The sequence below is a fragment of the Amborella trichopoda genome, chromosome 1, assembly GCF_054954075.1.
Source record: "Amborella trichopoda isolate Santa Cruz 75 chromosome 1, AtrichopodaSantaCruz75HAP2 v2.0, whole genome shotgun sequence".
NCBI classification, from domain to species: Eukaryota; Viridiplantae; Streptophyta; class Magnoliopsida; order Amborellales; family Amborellaceae; genus Amborella; species Amborella trichopoda.
In genome coordinates this window covers 9,558,092-9,582,522 of record NC_142336.1, presented here as the reverse complement: position 1 = coordinate 9,582,522, position 24,431 = coordinate 9,558,092, and the positions used below count along the sequence as shown (strand labels likewise).

Sequence of the window (24,431 nt, the reverse complement as noted above, 5' to 3'; positions counted from 1 at the left end):
ACAACTTTATTGCAAAATATTAAAAATTCCAAAGAAAGCTAAGTGGAACTACCCTCCTTTTAATTCGCACAAATTATTAGCCTAGTCGGAAAAGCACTTTTGGCACATAAATCTCCAAGATGGATCTAAAATCAATTTCAATACTGCCAATATAATTTGAAACTAAAAAACTGATAGAGAATTTGTGGATCGATAAATATTTATTTTTAGGGTGAAATGGATGGTCTAGATAAGTTGTTACAATATACACTATTTTTAGATCTCAAAATCCTAAATTTTTTTTGACAACCATAATTTTCAAGTCGAGATAATCCATATAATGATTTTCTAATGCTTGAATTGCAATTATTGATGAGCAGGTGAGGATTCACATAGTTTGATAGTATTGCAGCCCTATCAAACCATTTTCCTTATAAAATAGCAACAACAATGCAGCACCTAAACTACACCCATTAGTTACATATGTAATATAGGATAGAATACCAAAAACATGCACGACCAAAATCTACATGACTACATAAAAATCACCAAAAATCCTACTCATCGCTCATCCCAAGCATTTTTTTTCAAATACTTCGATATGTATTTTAGATATTCTTCATCTCTTGAATAGATAAGCAGCACTGAAGAAAAGCGAAATTAAAATGAGTGAACAAAAACAGCAAGAAGACTCAACATTTAAATCAATTAAATAAGAAGTGTGTCTGAATGAGAAGACTCAACATTTAAGTGAGAAGTATGTCTGAGATTCGACGTTTCAACATTTAAATCAGAAGTGTATCTGAATGAGAAGATTTCAGACATATCAATCATCAAAAGCACTATCAGCAAAATCTTTGAGGAAGAGTCAACATTGAGTGAACAAAAAGTAGTAATCTTAGCAAAATCTTTGAAAAGACTCAACATTTAAATCATTTAAATGAGAAGTGTGTAAGTCTTTGAGAAGACTCAACATTTAAATTATTTAAATGATAAGTGTGTCTCAATGAGAAGACTCAACATTTAAATGAGAAGTGTGTCTCAATGAGAAGACTCGACATTTAAATGAGAAGTGTGTCTCAATGAGAAGAATCATCCTTTAAATGAGAAATGTGTCTCAATCGGAAGACTCAACATTTAAATGAGGTGTCTCTGAGATTCAATATTTGAACATTTAAATAAGAAGTGTGTGTGTGAATAAGAAGACTCAACATTTAAATGAGAAGTGTCTGAGATTCAACGTTAGAAAGCTGAGGATTAGAAAAAATCAAATCAAATGACTCAAATCAAATCAAATCTTTGAAGGAGACTCAACATTTACATGAGTGAGAGAAATCAAATCTCTCAATTCCATTTTCCACGCAATAACAACATTCATTAACTAAAAATAATAGCTTATATTGCTTTTCTTATTTATTTTTATGAAATTATTTATAAAATGTTATTGTATAAATAGACTCTTACTTCAATACATAACTAAAACATCTATATATTAGAGAATCACACTAAAACTAATGAATTGAAACTAATGAATTGTGTAACATGGAGAAAATACTAATAATTAAAGGGCAGGCTTTCTATGCTTCCCCTACAGCTTAAAATTTATATACTTCCCGTTATCCAACCTTCCATTCTGAATGGAGAGCTAAGATTGTCCCAAGCACAATGTCACGTCTGTACACTATTTTTTTTCTATAAACTATTTTGATACCAAATTTTGGACGTCCAATCCTCTATTAAACTCATACTAGCGAAAAATATAAAAAAAAATATTTTCATTAGAATAAAATGACCAAAATACACCTGAAAATTTCAAGGGGTATTTTGGACATTATATTTTATCGAAAAGTTATTTTTAATATTTTTTATAGGTTCGCCACAATAAGAAGATGGCACGTAACAAATTTCATATTCATACAATTTGTATATAAAAAAAAAAAAGAAAAAATAAAATACTTTGAGACGTCGGATTTAAGATCAAACGGTGAGTGGCTCTCTTGATCAAAATTGGATGGCTGGATGGTAGAAGGAGGATAGTTCTTCTATGCTGAAGAGGAAGTATAGAAACTTTTCTCATAACTAAATTGTTACAAATGGGAAAGGTTTCTATAATTCCCCTACATCATAGAAGTTCTAATTTTTCTATAAAATATAATGACCAAAATACCCCTTAAAACATTTTATTTTATTGAAAATATTTTTTTTTATATTTTTTGCTAGTGTGAGTTTAATAGAGGAATGAACGTCCAAAATTTGATGTCAAAATAGTTTATAGAAAAAAAAATTAAAAATAAAATAGTATAGAGACGTGACATTGTGATTGGGGCAATCTTAGCCCTCCATTCAAAATAGAGGATTGGATAAGGGGGAGGATAGAACTTCTATGCTATAAGAGAAATATAGAAAGCTTCCCTGTCACAAATATTGATACCAATTGATTGAGAGTAAGGAAGAAGTATACAGCAAGGAGAGAAAAAAATAACCAAAGATATATAGAAGCCAATATAGTTTATATAGGTAAGGTTTTCTAACTTCCATAATATCAAAACCTTAATTTACGTGATAGAGATAGAGTGAGAGAGGCGAGCATGTATTGCGAGAGGTTACCATACTCTTGGATAGGGAATATAGAAACAATTTTAATGCGTATCTTTTTCTTTCTTAAATTTGAGTTGGAAATAAGTATTTAGAAAGTTTCAAAAAAAAAAAAATCTCCTATTTTTCAAATCTCTCTCCCTAAAATCTCTACTCCAATATTCATGTCAATCTCTCAAGTTCCTCTTTATTAGCATGTACCCTGTGTTTCTAAAATTTGTATATTTTTTTATTTCTTTTCTTCTCTCTCTCTCCCTTAAAGATAGGGAACCCTTTTAGCTTATTCTCATTAGCATGTACACTTTCTTTCTAAAATTTGTAGATATCTTTATCTTGATTTACTCTCTCTCGTATCTCTTGATATCTTTATCTCGACTTATTCTCTCTCGGCTCTCTCTTCTTTACGTATTCTCCCTCTGTCCTTCAGCATAAAAAAGATGAGTGTCGCTAACCGCAACAACCGCCATATACAGAGAAAAAAAAGAACAGATTAGAAAGGGAAACTGATCTCATTTTTTTTATTAGGAATAATATAAATTAATTTTCCCTACCGAATTTGATAAAGAAAAAAAAAAAACCCAACTTTCCAATTACCACGGGATTTTCTCATATAAAAAAATCTTGACTGCTCCTACGAGTCAACTTGGACTCTTTAGTGAATAACTACTTCTTCTTCTTTTTTTCTTGTAAAAAAAAGAATAACTTATTTTTAAGAATAGAAAACAACCAAATTCCTATTTTTTTGTATTTTAAGAAAATGAAAAAAAAGAAGGTGACCTTGTAGTAGTTTGCCACGTTTCCTTCCAAGTAACCCGCAATACGAACCTCACCTCATTCAATCTTTGAAAACTCCACAAATGGTGACTGTAATATAACAAGAGCCTGTATTGTAACAAGAGAGAGATGAAATTAGGGTTGGGAATATAGATACAAGAAACCAGTGGATTAAAAAAAGGATCGGTGATCCCGATCGGACATTTTAAAAACCGATTCGAATCTGCAAATCGGCGATACGGATCGAGAATTGGGCCGAATCACTCAGATTAAACTTTAAAAAAATTCAAAAAATATTTTAAATTTCATTATAAATGTTGTTTTTTAAGAATCCAATAAGAAATGGGGGTACTACATTGTTAACTTTCATCGTTTTCATCAATTTATGAATATTGAGATGTTCTTTCCCTGTACGAACTTATGTTGACCATTAAATTTACGTCATACAAAAGAAATCATAGAATTGTCATGGATTAAGTATATAATCATATATGGACTACAATAAAGAGTTGACTAAATCGATGATAAATTGGCCACTAAAATCTCGAATTGGCAAAAAACCCTAATCCACTAAAAAAACCCAAATTATTGCAACCTAATTAACTATAATATTAAATACCAACAATATTTTATAATTATTTTATTATATAAATAATAACAAATCCAAAATATTTTATAATATCATCTAATTTAAAATGTATTATTGACAACTGTAATAAAAATAGTACACTACATGATTTATAATACAAACATTAATAAATAAAATAAAAGATTTGATTATCAATGGAGAAATTATTAGAATGCGTACCAATTTTCTTTAATTTTTTTTGTTTCTCAGATAATTAGTGGAAGAGATTGTTAGTACTAATTAGTAGAAAGAGGGAGATTTCAAATGACCTCATTGTATGAATCCTATCTTTAAATTAATATTACTAAATTTATGTTAAAGACCATCATGTTATAAAAATAAAAAAATATAATCAGACCATTTATTCCTAGGTTGCATTAAGAAATACCTTTTATTTTTTTGACAAGAAATACTTATTATGTTATCTTTTATTTTTTTTTACAAAAAAAATATGATACTTGTTGATTATCTTTTTTTTTTTTTGACAAAAGAAGAAGATGTTGTACTACATTTTTTTTTGCTTGTTGTATTACTTTTTATTTTTTTTACAAGAAAAATAAAAAAATAATGCTGCCAAAGTACATTTTATTTTTTTATGCCTTTTGTTTTATTTTTTTGTAAGATATACTTGTTATATTACTTTGTATTTTTTTTTACAATAAAAATAAAAAAATGTTGCATTATGTTTTTTATCTTTATCTTGAAAGCCTTTTATTTTTTATTTTTTCTATTTTTTTTATAAAAAAAGTGTTTTTGACAACAAAAAACGAGAACTCGCGCGCTAAGGGGTTCAAACTCTAGACCTCCCCCTTAAAATTAGAGATGTCAACCAACACCGCCATGTCACCTAATGTGAATATATTGGCTTCTATAATATTATATATTCAATCGTTTTGCTTTAATGATTTTTTGTGGGAATTATCCCACATCGAAGGATGAGCGTTGCTTTGTTCTCTATATATTCATGGGTAATAGATATTACATTGTGGGTGTAGAAAGTGATGGGGCCGACATGTGAGGTGAGTTACCACGTGTGGAGGTTTTTTAGGTGCCACGTCTCGGTTTTTAGGTGCCACGTATTGCTCCCGTGAGGCGGCCACTTGTAAGACTTGCGGGCGATTCCCGGTCGAGTCGATTCCCAATTTTTTCATGGAACCGGCTCGGTTGCAAACAACTCTCGAGTCGAACTGAATGAGTCCGGCTCGACTCAGCAAGTTTTCAAACCCTGCAAGAAACCAACCCCACAGTAGAGAGAGAGAGAGGCACAAGAGAGAGAGAGGAGGTCATCGAACCGGGCGAGTCAAGCTCGACTCAACGAGTTTTCAAACCCTGCAAGAATCCCACCCCACAGTACAGAGAGAGAGGCACAAGAGAGAGAGAGAGGAGGGTTAGACTGGGGACAAGAGAGAGAGAGAGGGGGGAGGGTTGGAAGGAGGAGGCAAGAGCCAGATTATTATAGAGACAACTGACTGGAAATGATTTCCTGAGCTGATTTATATGCAGTTTTCACGGCTATGGAGCCTCTATATGTAGCCATGTTCTTAGCCTACGCCTCAGTAAAATGGTGGGAAATTTTCTGACCTGAACAATGCTCAGGAATCAACAGATTTGTTGCGACTTTTGCAATACCTTTCCTAGCGTTCAATATCATCTCATCCAGTGATCCTTATAAAATGAACCTGAAGTTCATATTAGCTGATACAATGCAAAAACTATTGATTCTCTTTGTATTAATTTTGTGAACTAAATTCACTAGGTGGGGAAGCTTCAATTGGATGATAACCCTATTTTCTCTATCTATTATGCCTAACACATTGATTATTGGGATACCCTTGTTTAGGCCGATGTATGGAGAAGAGAACATAGGGCTTTTGGTTCAAGTCGTGGTTCTTCAGTTGGTGGTGTGGTGCCCCGTCTTCTTGTGTTTGTATGAGCTTCATGCTGCGAAGGTGACGATGAATGGTAACGTGGGTACAACAAATGATACACATGAGGGAAAAGAAGACGACGAGATGATGGATGTTCAGGTAACCCCAGCAAATGAATGCCCAGGTGTGATACCTTTGCTTTATGGGAAATGAGAAAGGAGAACCATGGCGGACGGTATCTTTGACCAGTCTTGTCTAAAATAAAAATTAAGTTTAGTAAAAAACTGATTAGTTTAATAGTTTTTATTCTTTCAAAATCTAATCACATCTATAGTAGTTTTTATTCTTTCAAATTCTAGTCACATCTATTAGATCATCTGATCCTCACTGATTCGATGGCCAGTACATTTGATAACACTATCCTATCGGCTTTGTGTCAAGCCTGGCTGAAATCGGATTGAGGGAGAGTGGATGTACTTTGCATCAAAAGTTTCCAATGAGATACATGAATGATGAAAGACATGCTATTTTTTTGGTTGAATATATTTAGGCTATGCTAATTCCACAAATTCAAAAATTTGAGAAAGGTGATTGCTTTAATATACTATACAAGCATTATACTAGTAATATTGTCATATTAAGTTTTTGGAAAAAGGATAAGATGAGTCCATTTACAATAATATTGTCATATTAAGTTTTTGGAAAAAGCATAAGATGAGTCCATTTACTTTTAACATAGGAGGTGACACTTATTCCTAGCCATCAAATTTGAAATCAAATGGTTAAGGGTGTGTCATTGATTATGCACAATGCCCACTAAAAATTTTCTCAAACCTTGTGTATTGTTCTTAGTGTCCAAATTTCAAATCTAAAAGCTAGAGATGGTTGTGACCATCTTGTATAAAAATTGGATGATTCATAATATACATTCCCTTAAGTTTTGAATGTGCATTTCCATCTCGAGCTTTGGGACCATTCCTGACCACCACATCAAATAAATGGCAAACAATTGTTTTTTTGTTTTCCTTTTGACTATCTTTTTCTCCATTAAGTAGCATTTTTTCTTAAAATCTGATGATTTCAGAGAATTTTCTAGCAAACTTTAGAAACATATTAAAGTTTTAAGATTAAAATTCAGGTGTCTCGAACTCTCAATATCAAAATTCATATACTAGGCCTTCACATCAATATGGACTGTATATACCAAGTATTCAATTTATATTGGCTACATAACATTTTACTCTTGAAACATACTTGGGGACACACTGACACAATTCAAGCCAAATTAAATGCCAAGCAATTAGAATTCAAGCCAAATTAAATGCCAAGCAATTATTCATTCTCAAATTTGGTTTTTGGAAATGCCTTCCCTTGTTTGACCTTGTTTTGACCTGGTTTTTGGAAATGCTAAGTGGTTTTGATGTTGTTAAAATCAATTTCATGAAGTAGGTGATTTAGCACATTCTAATGAAAGAGAAGTCCAAGGAGAAGTCCAAGGGGAACTGACCGACCCGAGAATGACCACCATCAATCTCTTCTTTTTGGTGGATCCAAGGTTATGAAGAACCCCAATACCTATGGAAGTGTTTTGGGCCTCATATGCGGACTGATTTCCTTTAGGTAATTTCTCTTTGTTTGTTTTTTTGTTTCCCTTCTTTGTAAAAAAAAAGTGGTTTTCTTTTTGCAAATTGACAATTTAACAAGGATTCCATAAATGTGTACATCACGTAAATAATTTTAGGTAAGAAATGATAAATGAAACACTGACCAGCATATACAATGTCACCTTACCACCTACTATTTTTCTTTCTTTCCTTGCTTCTTATAAAGTGTACATTATAATCAAAATGTATTCGAATGATAGATGCAAGGGTAGGTGCAGTATCATGTATTTTCTAATTAGTGTGGGTATAGTAGGTGCTAACATTGTGTATTTGGCTTCATGAATTTTATGGCCGTAAAATTTGTAGAGAAGTAAAATTTTATGGCTTCTCTGAAGAGACTCTCTATATCCATTAATGTATGAATATACAAACTTACCTTATATAAAAAAATAACAAATGAAAAAATAATAGTAATAATCAAAGACATATATAGTACACCATAAAATATAGGATACTTGACCTTCCCTTCCCATTCATTCTAATTATAGTATACTGATTATAGTATACACCTTCCATATTGACCATGTAGACAATATACACTTCCTTTGACACTCCCTCCAAACTCAAAATGCTTTAAGAGATAACAATTGGAGTTTGTATAATAAGTTGTGGAAACAAGAAATTGGATCTTCAAGTAATAATGTAGACCAATAGAAGCAATGGTAATGCCGGGTAAGGCGAATATGATCTAAGGCTCTGATATTGAGTTAGAGTCTAAGGTTTCTCTGAAGAGACTTTGTGTCCCTTAATATATAAAGGGAAAAGTTTATATAGAGCCGAGGCTCTAAACAATCAAATGCAAACCAACCTCTATACTTTCACTAGAAGAGATTGTTTTGATGCCCAAATATCTTCAAATTCATCATCTCAACATCAAGATGCATGGACATGAAAAAAAAAATGGATTTCAAGTTTTGGAAATAGTGTATTCTATAACGAACTTTTGGACCATCAATTTTCAAGATTTTCAAGTTTTCATAGATCTCTCAATTTACACTATTTTTTAAGATTTAAACTTTATACATAAAGATGAAAATATACTTTAAGGCTATCAAAAATATTTCCAGTATTAAACCATATTTTTCGACACTATTTGAAGGTAGGTTCTAATTTGATTGTTTAGAACCTAGGCTCTATACAAACCGCACCCAGCTATAAATTTACAAACTTATCTTATATAGACAATTAATAGATGATAGGAATAGAAAGAAATCCTTGACACCCTTACTATATCCACACTTACTATAAAATATAGGATACTGCACCAACCCTCACCTATCCTTCAAATACATATTGATTATAATATACACCTTATATATTAACCCTATAGACAATATACACTTTTCTTATTAGATTTCAGCTTTTCCAATTAGTTTCAAGCTAAGTTTTTTCAAAGAACGTTTCTACGAAACTTTTTGAATGATTGAGAAGTGAATTTCCTTCTCTACAGAAAAGACTTTCCATATTCCACAAAGGATAACGGTTTATCTTGTTATTGCAGGTGGAACATTCGCATGCCAAAGATAATAGACAAATCTGTGTCGATATTGTCAGACACTGGACTTGGCATGGCAACGTTCAGTCTAGGTGCGTGCCCCACTTAAAGATCTGTGTACGTATCTCTCTTTCGACAAATTACTACTACTTTACCTAATGTATGAATTCTAGTTAGAGGCCTAAATTTTTTTAATCAAATGTAGCTTAGGTTTTCCACTTTAATTCAAGTTTAGGTCTTTTAATTTGATTGATATGCATTAACTTTTAGAAATAGCCTAGTTTTTTTTAAGGACATGGTTTCTATGAGTCCATGTAGAAGTGAGTAACTTCTTAAAAAGCTATTTTTGAGATAGCTTTTTTTACCTAATTTTTAAGAACATATAATCTCTAACATGGAAATCATCAATATGAAAAAAAAAAAAAATTTTGAAAATTAAAAATAATAATTCTATAAACATTTGGACCGTTAGTTTCAATTGTTTTTATATGGACCACCTATTTGCATCTATCTTTAAGATTTATGTTTTATACCTCGGGACCACATAATGTAGAAATGCGGTCCAGCCCACGTGAAACAGTTTCCCTTTTTTTAAAACCTATTAAAGAGTTATAGGCATCACACCTTGGCCCACCACTTTTCATAGGGGCCTATCTTTTTAGTACCCCACTTTTCCTCAAAACGCCTATGAAACACCCCTAACAGTGACAACAGATGTTTTTCCTCTATAACAAGGACATATTTGTTATGACTAACGCCAATTACGACTATTATGTTACAGACTATCCAATATATGTAAGTAGGACTATTCCTTGGGCATAACCATTGCCATGTCCAAACAGGGCCTGAAGTAGTAAGCCTACTACATGTAAAACATATGATTGTTGGTTTGAAAGAGAGGTTTCACTTTGATTAGTAAATAAAAGAAAACATATGTGATGTAAGTCAATTTGAGACCCAAAAGTCCAATTTGGACCACTAGTTCCCATAAGCTTTCAATGGGGAGAAAGAGGGTCCCAATGAGAGTTAATTTCCTGGATTTGGAGTAGGAGTATACTTAGGAATTTGTCGTTATCGTAGGAAATTGGGTAGCTTTGAATACATACGGAAAATAGGAGTCTTTCATTGAAGTTATTGTAATTTGTATTGGAACTTATGTTGCATAGGTACTAGGATAATTTTGCATGTTTTATGTGTTCCAAAGGTGGGATTTGAACTTCCAAATGTATAGGGACTTGATTAGGGGAACTTTAGAGTTTTGAGTTTATATAAGGGTTCTACAATGCCTATAAAGAAGAAGTACGAATTTGGAATGAAAATTACAACAGTTTACTTTTGGTAGAGCTTTGTTCCCACCTTTTTCTCTCTCTAAATTCTCTCTTTGTGTGTGTTGCTCTCACTAAGTTGTTGTACCCACGCACTTTAGCCGCATCATTTGGTATTAGAGCCTGAGTTTAGGCTTGGGTAGGGTGTTGCCTCCATTTACACATCCTCTTTCCATGGTGCCAAAAAGGAGGAGAGGTGGTCATGGCAACTACGGAGTGAACAACGCAAGAGAGAAGAGTTGAAGGCACTTCGTAGGCAAGTTGAGCAGTTAACCTTGCGACTAGAGCTACAAGAGGCTTGTAGTGAACATGAACTCAGCCAGGAATATTCAGGTGATGAGTTGGATATTAATCCTTTTGCCAATCAGCGTCGACAAAGGGATGACCCTGAAACCAGGCCCGTGTTTGTGAATGACTTCATCAAATTTGAATTGCCCGAGTTCCATGGACAGCTGCACCTAGAAGAGTTTCTTGATTGGTTGAGTGTCGTTGAGAAATACTTTGATTTCAAGGAAACACCGGAGGAACTCCGTGTGAAGCTTGTTGCAACTAGGTTTCACGGATATGCTTTAACATGGTGGGCCAAAGTCCAACAAATGCACCTAAGCAAAAGAAAGCCTAAGATTTCATCTTGGGAAAAAATGAAATAGAGGTTGAAAGAGAAATTCCTACCAGTTGATTACATTCAATTGTTCTTTTTACAATTCAATAATCTCTGACATAAACAAAGAGTGTGGCTGAGTACACTGAGGAGTTTTATGGTGTGAAACGATATCCAAGAAACCAAGGAACAACTCGGTTCAAGGCATGTTGGTGGATTGTGGTAAGCGATCCGTGCTGAAGTAGAGATGCATCTGTTATGAAAGATCAATTATGCCTATCAACTAGTTTTGAAGGTTGAGGGGAATCTTTCTCATGGTGGTGCATGAAAGTATGTCGAGATATGTAGTTTCTACCCACCTTCAAAGCGTGAAACTTCCAAAGGTGGAAATACCGGTAAGAATCTTTCAAAGAGCTCCACGACTGGCCAAGGTGGGTCGGCTCAAATGGAAAGACAGTCGAGGGAAGTTAACCGGCCTCTTACTTGCCTCAAATGTGGCCAAACTGAACACATAGCAAGTGAGTATCCTCGGTGACAAGTTGACACCCGTGTCAACATTGTGGCAGAGAGAGATTAAGAAGAGTTTGTAGATGATACCATAGAGCTCATATGTGATGAGGAGAAAAATGTGTTGAGAGAAGAGATCAAACCTGAGGCTGGAGAGAGCTTGGTGATTCGCCGAGCATTAACCACTCCAAAAGTGGATTCTGACGAGGATTGGCTGAGTTCTAATATCTTCAAAATTCGTTGCAAATCAAGTGGCAAGGTGTGCACCATTGTTATTGATGGAGGAAGTTGTGGTAACATTGTCTCGCAAGAAATACTGGACAAACTCCAACTGAAAACTGAATCGCATCCGAGACCCTATCGAATTGCATGGTTCAAGAAAGGAAATGAGGTAAAAGTGACTAAAAGTTACTTAGTTTCTTTTTCATTGGGTAAAAATTATAAAGACGAAGTTTGGTGTGATGTTGTTCCTAAGAATTTATGTCACATACTTCTTGGAAGGCCATAGCAGTTTGATTGGAGACTCAAATATGATGGCCGCAAAAATACCTACACAGTCCGGACGGATAATGTAGGGGTCGTTCTCTTGCTTAGTAAAGAAGAAAGGGCACCCAAATCTATCCAAGAGGAGGGTTGTCTAAGCTTGTGAAAGAAAGTGATAAAAGTGGAGTCATGTTTGCATTGGTTGCAAAAGAAGAGGTGACACCCACGAGTGTACTTAATGATTTGAAACCCCTTTTGGAGGAGTTCAAGGACATCACCCTTGATGATCTACCAAATGGACTACCCCTATTAAGGGATATTCAACACCAAATCAATTTGTTAGCTCGTGCTAACTTGCCGAACAAGGCTCACTACTGTATGAGCCCAAGGGAGCATTAAGAACTTCACAGGCAAGTTGTAGACCTACTTAACAAGATGTTTATCCAAGAAAGCATGAGTCCATGTGTTGTGCCAGCATTGTTAACCCCAAAGAAAGATGGGACATGGCGAATGTGCATTGATAGTTGTGTTATCAACAGAATCACTATCAAATATCGGTTTCCAATTCCAAGGTTAGATGATATGTTGGAGGGTGCCCAAGTGTTTTTTGAAATTGATCTAAGAAGTGGGTACCACCAAATTTGAATTAAATCAGGAGATGAATGGAAAACTGCATTCAAGACTCGCGAGGGTGTATATGAGTGGCTTGTCATGGAATTTGGTCTTACCAATGCTCCTAGCACTTCCATGCGTATGATGAATTAGGTTCTTCGGCCATTTATTGGCAAATTCGTTGTTATCTATTTTGATGATATCCTTGTCAATAGTCATGACTCAAAAGAGCATATTAAGCACTTAAGGGCTGTGTTAACCTCCCTAAGGAGTGAAAAGCTTTATATTCATCTTAAAAAGTGTGCTTTCTTAACAAATTGCCAAGTTTTCCTAGGCTTTGTTTTGTCCACTATAAGTGTGCGGGTGGATGAAAGTAATGTAAAGGCTATCCAAGAATGGCCTACACCTCAAAGCATCCATGATGTGCGAAGCTCTCATAGATTAGTTTCATTTTATCGAAGTTTTATAAAAAATTTCAGCTCCATCTCATCGCCCTTGACTGATTGCACAAAGAAGGGAGAATTCCAATGGTTACCATCCACCGAGAAGAGCTTTCAACTTGTCAAGGAAAAGCTCTCAACCGCAGCGGTGCTTGCGCTGCCCAACTTTGATAAGGTGTTTGAGTTAGATTGTGATGCATCAAAAGTTGGTATTGGTTGAGTACTCTGCCAAAAAGGGTATCCATTAGCCTTTTTTAGCGAAAAAATCAATGAGGCTTGGCAGAATTACTCAACATATAACTTGGAATTCTATGCCGTTGTGCAGACCCTTCGGCATTGGCGACGCTATCTCATTCAAAAGGAGTTCATCTTGAACTCAGACCATGAAGCACTCAAGTACATCAATAATCAAAGTAGCCTTAGTCGAAGGCATGCTAAGTGGGTGGCTTTCTTGCAAGAATTCAGTTTTGTGTTAAAGCACAAAAGTGGAACACTTAATCAAGTGGCAGATGCCCTTAGTAGACGTGTTTTGCTGCTAAATATTATGAGTGCATGTATCCTTGGCTTTGAGGAAATAAAAGGGCTATATGAAAGTGACCCGGATTTTGGAGAAGTTTGGAGATCATGTAAAGAGGGCAAACAAGGGAGCTTCCTACTCCATGATGGATTCCTCTTTCGAGGGGTTCAACTATTTATAACCAAATGCTCTCTACGAGAAGGCATCATCAATGAGCTACATGCCGGTGGCTTGGGTGGGCACTTTGGTCGTGACAAAACCATTTCCTTGATGGAGGAGAAGTATTATTGGCTGAGAATTCATCGAGATGTGAATCACTATATAAGGTGATGCCAAATTTGCTAAGTTTCAAAGGATCGTGCTCAAAATACAGGTCTCTACACTCTCTTACCAGTTCAAAAATATCCATGGGAGGATGTAAGCATGGATTTTGTGCTTGGTTTACCAAGGACCCAACGAGGCATGGATTCAATTAGTTAATTGGTTCTCTAAAATGGCCCATTTTATCCCATGCAAGAAAACAATGAATGCTGGTGTATAGTTAATCATCATGACATTTCCAAATCCATTACATCGGACCATGATACCAAATTTCTCAGCCACTTTTGGAGAGCCTTAAGGAAAAGGGTTGGAACTGATTTACTTTACAGTAGTGCATATCATCCTCAAATGGATAGTCAAACTGAAGTTGTGAATCGGACACTTGGTAATCATATTTGAAGCTTGTCAGGAAAAAGACCAAAAGAGACCAAAACAATGAGATTTGGTATTTCCTCAAGCTTAGTGTGCTTTCAACTCAATGGTGAATCGATCTACTGGAAAGAGTCCCTTTGAGGTGGTTTATGGACGTATTCCTTCCCACTCCCTCGATCTTGTCCCTTTGCTCGATTCGGCTCAACTAAACAAAGTGTTGGAGGACCTTGCTGAATCTATGATAAAAATTCATAAAGATATCCAGCAAAGGCTGGAATGCAAATTACAAAGAAATGGCTAATACGCCATCAGCACAAGGTCTTCAATGTGGGAGACTTTGTGAAATAAAGATTTCCTGCATGAACCTAAAGAAAGAAAGAAAGATTTCCTGCAAGAACTTACCACAAGCTCAAAGAAAAGAAGTTTGGACGATGTCGCATTTTAATGTGCAAGATGTTGCCGAGTATTATGGTATTTCGAATGCAAACACGAGGGCGAGTTCTCTCAATCCTAGGGAGGATGATATAGGTCAACTTGAGACCCAAAAGTCCAATTTGGACCACTAGTTCCCATAAGCTTTAAATGGGGAGAAAGTGGGTCCTAATGAGAGTTAATTTCTAGGATTGGGAGTAGGAGTACACTTGGGAATTTGTGGTTTTTGTAGGAAATTGGGTAGCTTTGAATATATAGGGAAAATAGGAGTCTTGCATTGAAGTTATTGTAATTTGTATTGGAACTTATGTTGCATAGGTACTAGGTTATTTTTGCATGTTTTATGAGTTCTAAAGGTGGGATTTGAACTTCCAATATATAGGGACTTTGTTAGGGGGTCTTTAGAAGAATGTAGACTTGGGTTTTCAGTTTATATAAGGGTTCTACAATGGCTGTAAAAAAGGGAGTATGAATTTTGAATAAAATTTACAGCAGTTTTCTTTTGGTAGAGCTTGGCTCCTACCCTTTTCTCTCTCTAAATTCTCTCTTTGTGTGTGTTGCTCTCACTAAGCTGTTGTACCCTCACACATTAGCCACATCAATATGAAAACTGATAATTGGAATTTGTTCAAGTAGTAGTCACACTTTTTGGCGAAATAAACCAAATCCATTAAGAAAAATGGTGAATGTTGAAGAGCATTTTGGGACAAATTTGTTGAGTAGAAATTTGGGCATGAAGGTCTAATTTCTATTATCAAAAGGATTTCTTGAAGCGATGCGCTTGATCTTATGTTTTTGTTTGTAGGTATTTTTATGGGATCTCAACGCAAGATAATAGCATGTGGGAAAAGAAAGGCTATCTTAAGCATGGTTGTGAGATTTATATTCTTATCTAGTGTAATGGCTATGTGCTCTATTGCAATTGGCATACGGAGCATTGCACTGAAGACTGCTGCAATACAGACATGCAAATTATGAAACTTATAAAGCAAATTTGATGCACAAATGAATCTAAATTTTGCATCCTAATATGGGTTTAACATGAAAGTTTAACCCGCTATTTAAATCAAGAAAAAAGGAGAATACAAGAAAAAATTTCACCCAATTACCACAATAAAATTTCAATTTTCCTTACAGGCATTTGATTCTAGTCTTGAATAACCAAAATAACATTTTCAAGCTTTTCTTCTAATTGTTAGCTAGTATAGTTATTGGAGTGATGATAGTTGTTTATTGAGATCACTTGTAAATCCAGAGAGAGAGTTGAAGTTACAAGTTGAAAATGCAAGTAGCGCTTCCACAAGGAGTGAGTACTTTTGTGTATGCTAAAGAGTACCAAGTGCATGAAGAAGTTTTGAGCACCGCGTGAGTCTCAAAAAACCTTTGTGGTTTATTAAAAATTATGAAATCCCTAAAATGGCTTACTGATTTTTCACATCGATTTTAGGGTTATTTTCAGCATGCTTGTTTCTTTGCCGGTGGCATTGATCTACAATCTCTTGTTGGGCCTTACATGAGAGAGGGAAAAATAGAGAAAGAACTTTCTAGAAGACATGGAAGAAAGGGAAAATGAAGATATATTGATCAGGATGATCACGTTTGAGACAATGAAGGTTATGCGAGAATACAAGCTTCCTCAATGTTGTATCTTTTTGTAGAATGTGTACCCTTGAAAGATGAAACAACAAATGCATACAAGTGTACCCAAATAAGGTTGGCCCAAGAAAGTGAAGTTTGCATTTAATGAAGGTTTGGTTCTTATAAGGCTGAGGTCCTAAACAAACAAACATAGGTCCTGTAAGGCGCACCTTTAATAGTGTCGAAAGATTTTATTTTTATTTTTTTTTGACCAATGTTCAAAATTTTATCAATAAACTAGAAAGAAATTACATCAGGAGATATAGAGAGATAAACAAGTCCAACTCCCCCTTTTGCCAAAATATCAGCAGCCTCATTAGTCTCTCTATAAACATGGGAGAAGCAACAATCAAGGTTGTTATAACATCCATAATCTGCAACCATAAAGATCAAAGTTCCCACGAAATAGAATGCTTCTTTGTACACCATCTAATAGCGTTTAAATAATCGCCTTCAATTAAACAGGTTGTCCCCAAGTTATAGTCTATAAAAATGAGCAAACCTCTAAGAACAGCACTCATCTCAGCAAAATTTGCCCATAACAATCACGGATTACACCCCAATACCCGTCAGACCTGGGTTACCCAGAGAGCTACCATTAAAATTAAGCTTAAGGCAGCCTAAGGGTGGAGCTAACCACAAAGCCTTTGATCGATGCCTCCTAACCCCAAGAGAAAATAGATTGGAAAGATTGACCATCACATCCACTTTTGTGATGCCCCATCCCTCCTTGGTCACAGAAATACAGTACCAAATCGACTGCTTAATTAAAAGAATCACTTTTTGTTGGCGCAAAGTCACACCTTCAAAGGTTCTTCTATTCCTCTCCTTCCACCTGAAAAGCCAATGCCAAATCCCTAAAGTAAAAGGACAATGCATCAAGAGATGTGTAATCGATTCACCATCTTGTTTATAGAGTAAATAGATATTAGGTAAAACTTTTCCCCTCTTCATAAGATTGTCTATGGTTAAGATCTTATGTTGTGCTGCCAACCAAATAAAGATTTGTACTTTATGGGGGATAGGCCACTTCCAAATTTGAACAATCTCAATGAAATACCATCTATAACGGTAGTGAAAACATAAATTATAACAAGATTTAACTGAAAAAAATCCATCACTCTCAATCTCCCAAATCAACACATCAACCGCATCATGTGAGATATATACTTTGTCCAGCAAAGTACACCATTGAGTAAAAACAACTTCACTTAGTCGCCTGTATCTAAAATTTATATTCCAGGAGAGACCATTCCCTTTTCTCTCCACAATCTCTCCAATGAGCACATTTGGTTCAGAAATCATACGAAAAAGGACAGGGAATGTGACTTTAAGTGAGAATTCACCAATCCACTTGTGATGCCAAAACATGACTTGCCTACCACTTCCAACATTCCATCTGACATAACCAGAGATCATAGGCCTGCAGTTATAGATGCTTTCCAAGTAAAAGAAGTCTCATTCCCTCTACCTCCACCAATCCACAAACTATGAATGTCCAAGCCATACTTAGCAATGAGAACATTATACCAGAGCTGGTCCTTATAAATAATACTTTGCCACCACCATTTGCATAAAAGAGCCTCATTAAAGCCCAGGCCTCCTTCGCGTTTGGGAGTACAAACTCCGTCCCATCTAACCAAGTGAAATTTCCTATGGTCATCGTTCGAGCCCCAAAGGAAATCTCTCATCATTTTCTCGAGCTTTCTTCCTACCGAAGCCGGCATTTGGATCAATGACATCTGGTACACATGGAGATTGGATAAACAGGACCGCAGTAGTGTGACCCTCCCCCCAAGAGATAGATACTTGTACTTCCATAAGTCAAGTTTAATTTGTACCCTTTCAATAACCTTATCCCACACGGCAATAGGAAACTTGGCATCAGAAGTAGGCAAGCCCAAATAGAAAATGGTGAAACTTGCTATTTTACAACCCACAACTCTTGCCAGATTCACAGCTACATCGGTCCCACAATTAATGGTTACCAAAGAAGATTGTGGAAATTCACTTTCATACCCATAATCACTTCACAAATTTCAAAAAATCTAGCAATATTTTCCAGCTGATCTATCTTTGCATCATAAAACACTAATGTATCATCCGCATATTGGAGATGAGAAACAATAATATCTGAGTTGGCAATTTTGAAACCTGAGAAATTACCACCCGTTTTAACCTTACTCAACATGATACTAAAACACTCGGCATAAATGGGATAGAGAAATGGTGATAGAGGATCCCCTTGACAAAGTCCTCTAAAGCCATTAAAAAAACAAATGGGGCTTCCCTTAAATAAGATAGAGAAGTGTGCAGACGATAGACACTCAAAAATCCAGCTTCTCCATCTATCTCCAAAACCATCATTTTCATGATTTCAAGCAGGACCCCCCATTCAACCTGTCATAGGCCTTTTCCATATCCAATTTTAACATGACCCCTTCCTTTTTACTGAAAACACAAGAATGGATGCACTCATGTGCAATCAACACACTATCTATAATCTGATGATCTTTTATAAAAGATGATTAGGACTTCAAAATAAGGAAAGGTAGAACCTCTTTCAGTCTGTCAGCAAGTATTTTAGCAATGATTTTGTAGACACTAGTCAACAGACTAATCGGTCTGACATCAAAGAGCTCACTTATAGTCGACTTTTTAAGAATCAAAGTCAGGAAGGTAGAGTTAATACCTTTAAAGATCTTACTGGTAGGAAAGAATTCTCTAACCATCATCAATAAATCTTCGTTTAAAATGTTCCAAAACTTATGGAAAAAAATCATAGGGAAGCCATTCGTGCCAAGCGCCTTATCACCAGTCAAAGCAAAGTCAGCTTTTTTTAATTCTTCCATAAAAATAGGTCTTTCCAAATTTCCAGCTTGAGCCCCTTGCAACACCTTAAAGGGGACATTGTTAAAACTAGAGTATAAGAACACCTCCCTGGAGAAAACATTCTTAAAGTGATTTACTACTCCTTCTTTTATAGCCGCAGTATTCTCATAATCGATTCTAGGGATCGTCAAACCTGAGATATCATTTTTCCTTCTTCTAGAGGAAGCGATAGCATGAAAGAATTTAGTATTTAGATCACCCTCTTTCAACCATTATTTCTAGACCTTTGCTTCCAATAAATTTCTTCCAATCTCCGTAGCTCCTCAAGCTCCTTCAATTTAAGAGTACGTTCCAAAACAAGAGCCTCAGTCAACTCTCCATTAAACTGAGAATCAGCCTCTAAACCTTCAATATCAGCTAAAATAGCGTCAATCTTGGCCTTTATGTCAACCTTATTCTCTCTCTTTCAAAGAAGTAACTTGTGTTTAACATTCAGTAACTTCTTATGTATTTGATAATCCATCTGGCCAATCACTACCGTGTTCATCCTGATCCTTCGAATAATCTCCACTGCCTCCTTTTCCTCTAGCCACCGCACCTCGAATTGAAAAGGTTTAGGTCCCCCCTCTGAGACATCCCGTACTTAGAAGAATAGGGGTGTGGTCGGAAGAAAGTCGCACCAGTGACTTCACAGAGGCAAGAAGGAAAGCTTCCAACCAGCCTGCTGCTACAAAAAACCTGTCCAATTTGGACATGGCAAGATTGCTCACACTATTATTGGACCAAGTAAACTTAGCACCAATAATAGAAAGGTCGAAAAAGGCATTTTCTTTAATGAAGAGGTTAAACTTTCTCATAAACACATTGATAGGGTGCTCTGCTAAACACACATTCGGCTACCTAATAAGGTTAAAATCCCCCCAATAACCATAGGATAGGGAACAGAATGTACGACAGCATGCATATCACAAATAAAGGCATCCTTCAAGGAGGAAGAATTAGGCCCATAAACACTCATAAAGCCCCATGAAAAATCCAAAATAGGCCCCCTAAAACCCAAAAACAAAAAGTTGTCTCTGACAATGGAATCAAAACAAAAAATAACAGTAGGATCCCATAAAATCGATAAACCCCCTAAACTACCTACTACATCAATACCAGCAAAAGAGACTGCTCCACTACCCCAAACTTCTCTCACTGCCGCAAGAGTAGGGCTAGGAAGTTTAGTTTCCTATAAAGCAAGAATTACAGGTTTAAACTTAGAAACCAAAACTAAAGCATCACGTCTTCTTCTGGGGTGACCTAAACCCCTAACACTCCAAGATAGAAAATTCATTAAAAGTAAAAGGGAGAGGAAGAAGAACCTAGTCCAGAAAAACCATCACCGAAATAAGCATCTTCAAGCACCATCGAGTCAATAGCATCTCCATCAGATGAAGAAGACGAAGTTGTTGGTTCTGAGTCTACGTCCACCACTTCTGGATCACGAAAGGCAATAGCAGCAGCAAGATATCCTCCTTTCGGAACTCCATGGGCTTCCAATCTCGCAGAGGAACGAACTCCGCGATGAAACACTTTTTTCTTCTTGCTTTTGTTCTTCAAAAAATCTGTCGGAGTTTTATCATTTGTCTTCTCGGTATCTTCATTAGCCAAGCCCTCACGATAGTCAACTACTTTCTTCACCTCTGTCTCTGTCGGCTTCTTTTCTCTAACAGCCTCCGCTTTAGCTTACGGTTCTTCCTAATACCCTCCATTACCGCAACAAGTGGAACTTCATCATGTCCCATATCCACCAACAATTTTCCCACAAAAGGTGAGTCATCCAAAGTAGAACAAGTGGTTTCAGTGGCAATGGCATTCTTCATAGCAGCCTCAGGTGAAATGACCAGCTGCAACAAAGAGGTTGACGTCTCCGCCGATAGTGGCTCTACCAGCGAAGAGGACAATGCCTTCTCCCAACCTCTGACTCCACATGAGCACCATCACCAATCATCAGTGGTTCCTCTGGTTCGATCACCAAGAAAGCAAGGGGATCAACTAGAAGAGGGTCGAAGCTTGAGCGGATTTTCTTAACAGCAACAAGGCAAAAAGGACGAGGGTGCACGTTCGTGCATAGGATACAAACATAGAGAAGGAGGCACCAGCCTTTGCCGACTGATTTGTGGCGAGAGAGGAGGAAGAATAGAACCAAAGCCGGGGGAAGATTAGAAAGCGCTGAAGAAGGAGATCCCTTATCGCAATTTTCGTCAAAACAAAATGCCACCTGTATTCTGGTTCCTACCCCACCCAAATCATGCTGACAAGAAGGCATAAAATCCCCTCCCAAGGTTATCAAAGATCTGTCCTCCGCTGCCTTCTTTGGAGTAAGACCAAAACCAGGCTCAAAAAAAGAGGTGGACCCTCTTGACCACATAAGCCTTTCGAAAACTCATCCAAAAGAGGACAAGATGGGTCAACACTAGGCCCATCCGGAGAGGAGTTTAAAAATTGACTTTGCCTACTCTTAATAGGAAACTTACCATTGACTTTACTCGCAACATTCTGTAACTGCTGATTACTAAACCCATATGAAACTCCCTCCGTGTAATCCGGAAATCTACCCACCTCGATCCATTTTTTTGAAATTTTTACCATTACATGAGATTCAAATTGGAAATTCCTAGCCTTACGCCAAGCATTTCTCTGAGGAACTGAAATTTTCCTGTAACTAGGCTCCAGCAGTCTCCCAACTTCCAGTGACTGGCTCCAAAGCTTACCCTTCTCCAATACCATAGGTAACTCAGAATTGCCTTCTCCTTGAGCTTTACTAATGCTACCTTCACAAACCACTCCAATCTCAAAGGTATCTTTTCCAACAGAGAGGCAAACTTTCTGAGGTATAGCCGCACCAACAAGCTTCAAAACTCTAACCCATACCATCTTGCAGGCCGGGCTCAAAAATGAATCCCAGTCTAAATCCACATATCCTCCCAGAGAGTCTGCAATCTTTTTTAAAATAGTCAAATTCCAAGCATGCAAAGGTACACCATTAAGACCCAACCAAAGAGATTCCTTCTGAATGACGGAATTGTGGTCACAAGGCTTCCAACGATCCAACGACAGAAGGCTTCCACGTAGTCTACAGAAACGATTACAGAGAGCTCTACTAACCTCATCCTTAGACCAAAGTTTAAAGACAATTTTGTTCTCACCTATGATTTTCATATCAGGAGAGTATGACAAACACCATCCTCTTCTAGCCCTGTCCGACAAACCAAAGAAATCTGTGATAGGTGGGGAGAAGGACCTAGTGATAAAAAAATTCAGATCTAATATCCAGCTTATCCCATTCATTACTCAGAATCCGAACTAAAGGATAGAGAGAACTATCCACAGATCCCATCATCCCTTGAAACAAATACACCTCCCTCTCTCAGTCGCAGATCAGGAAGAGGAAAATTGATGAAGATGGCCAACGACCATTGACCCATCACTTTGTTACATCCTGTCAAACTATGTGAGTTTCTTATTCACCATCGCCACATCCATGGTTAGGGTTTCACACGAAAGATATTTTTTCAATGCTGGAAATCTTTGTGATGGCTTGAAATTTTTTTTTTCACATCTATTTATAAAATTTAAAGCTTTGAAAATAATGTAAGTCGAACAGATTTATGAACACTTGAAAATTTTGAAAATTGACGATGCACAAAATACATTACAAGATGCACTGTTTTCAAGACTTGAAATCCATTTTTTCTCATCTAGTGAATTTTTGAGGTGCATCTTAATTTGATTGTTTAGGGCCTCACCCATACATAAATGTTTTCCTTTAAATGAAACGATCTCATTCATTAAGTACAATTAAGGGGAGGCGTTTTTTAGCTTTTTTAAGTCATTTGGTGGCAGAAATTCACATGGTGGAAGGTTAGCTTAAAGTTCCCAGTTGGTTTATTTATGAAAACTTTGGTACGGAACTTTAAGTTTAAAACTAATCTCTCGATCAAAAAAGGAAACCACAATTTGGAACTTGAAGCTTTGAACCAAGGATATTTTAGAAAAAAAAATGAAAAAATTACCTACTACAAGAAAACATTTTTATGGTATTACATAATGGTCTGATTTTTCTAAGAAGTTAGTAAGAGATCCTACTTTTTGTAATTTTTTATTTTTCAAGTTTAACCTCTAGTGACCAGTCCAATAGCATTGGACCAGTTTTTTTTTTTTTTTTTTTTATTTTTTATTTTGTTGAACCTAGGGCCATCCTAAAGGCCAGGTCAGTTCTGGGTTGGTTCGATGTTTAAAACATAGGACCGCCCAACTTGAGGGGAGTTCGACCATTCAAACATCTATCTATCTGATCCGCTTTTCCCATTTCATTTAATCACAGTCCAATTGTTGCGACACTATACCCGTCAAAGTTGTTTTTTCTTATTATTTAAAAAAGTGGTGTGATGTATGAGATATCAAGCCACACTTTAGTTTGTTTCTTTTTGGCAGAGGGAGAAGATAAAATTAGGGTTTAAAACTGCTAATTTGATCCTCATCTTTCATCCCTGAAATTTAGATTTTGGTGAGATAGATGATTTTGGAAATGAAAGATGAGATTGAAATTCTGAAATTTACGCCCTATTTCCATCTTCTCTCTCGGTATACAAAAAAAAGGAGGACCTAGGGATTGATTTCATATCTCATACATAGAATCCCTTTTTTCTTAAAGAAAAAAATAATTTGGACATGTCCATTGTTGCAACCATCGGATAGTGCTTAAATAAATAAAAAAAATAAAAATAAAAAGTGTCTTGTTAATATTTGAATCATCGGACCACCCAAAACAAGGGTTCTAGCGGTTTGATTTGAATAAATGTCTAGGATTGCTCCTATCACTATATTAAGTCAAAATGCTCTTTGATTTTTAATTTTTTTTCTCTACAAGCCACATTTGAGCAAAATTTGAGCTGTACCCCTCCGTATTGTGTCACACCTTGCAAAAATAAAAAAGAAAAATATATTTTATCAAAATAAATGATAAGAAAGCCCCTACAGTTTCATATATTTTGGTCATTTTTCCTTGTCAGTGATATTTTTTTATTATTTTATTGTGTGCTCCTCTGTTAGTTATATGCACGCCCAAAAATTCATGCAAAATCATTTATAAAATGAAAAATAAATATAAATTGCTATGAGCAATTGAATCAAGATCTGACACTCAAATGCTAACTTGCAACATTGTAACTAAAGTCATCTCAATCATCTATTCAGATTGAATGATTGATAACAAGGGCCATATATACTCTACATGTGGTGGAATCGCATGTAATGTTTTTCCTATAGAATAGAAATATGTCCACATATAAACCACGTAGGGC

At 36.0% G+C, this 24,431-nt stretch overlaps 1 protein-coding gene across 1 annotated transcript; it reads left to right on the top strand.

Annotated features, from left to right (window-relative positions):
* The first annotated feature begins 5,451 nt into the window (after nt 1-5,451).
* On the top strand, nt 5,452-16,130 carry LOC110007982 (putative auxin efflux carrier component 8). The gene is given in 6 exon segments (XM_088847619.1): nt 5,452-5,889; nt 7,400-7,464; nt 9,010-9,095; nt 15,419-15,580; nt 15,906-15,978; nt 16,061-16,130. Coding segments are annotated over 6 exon segments (894 nt in total).
* The last annotated feature ends 8,301 nt before the right edge of the window (nt 16,131-24,431 follow it).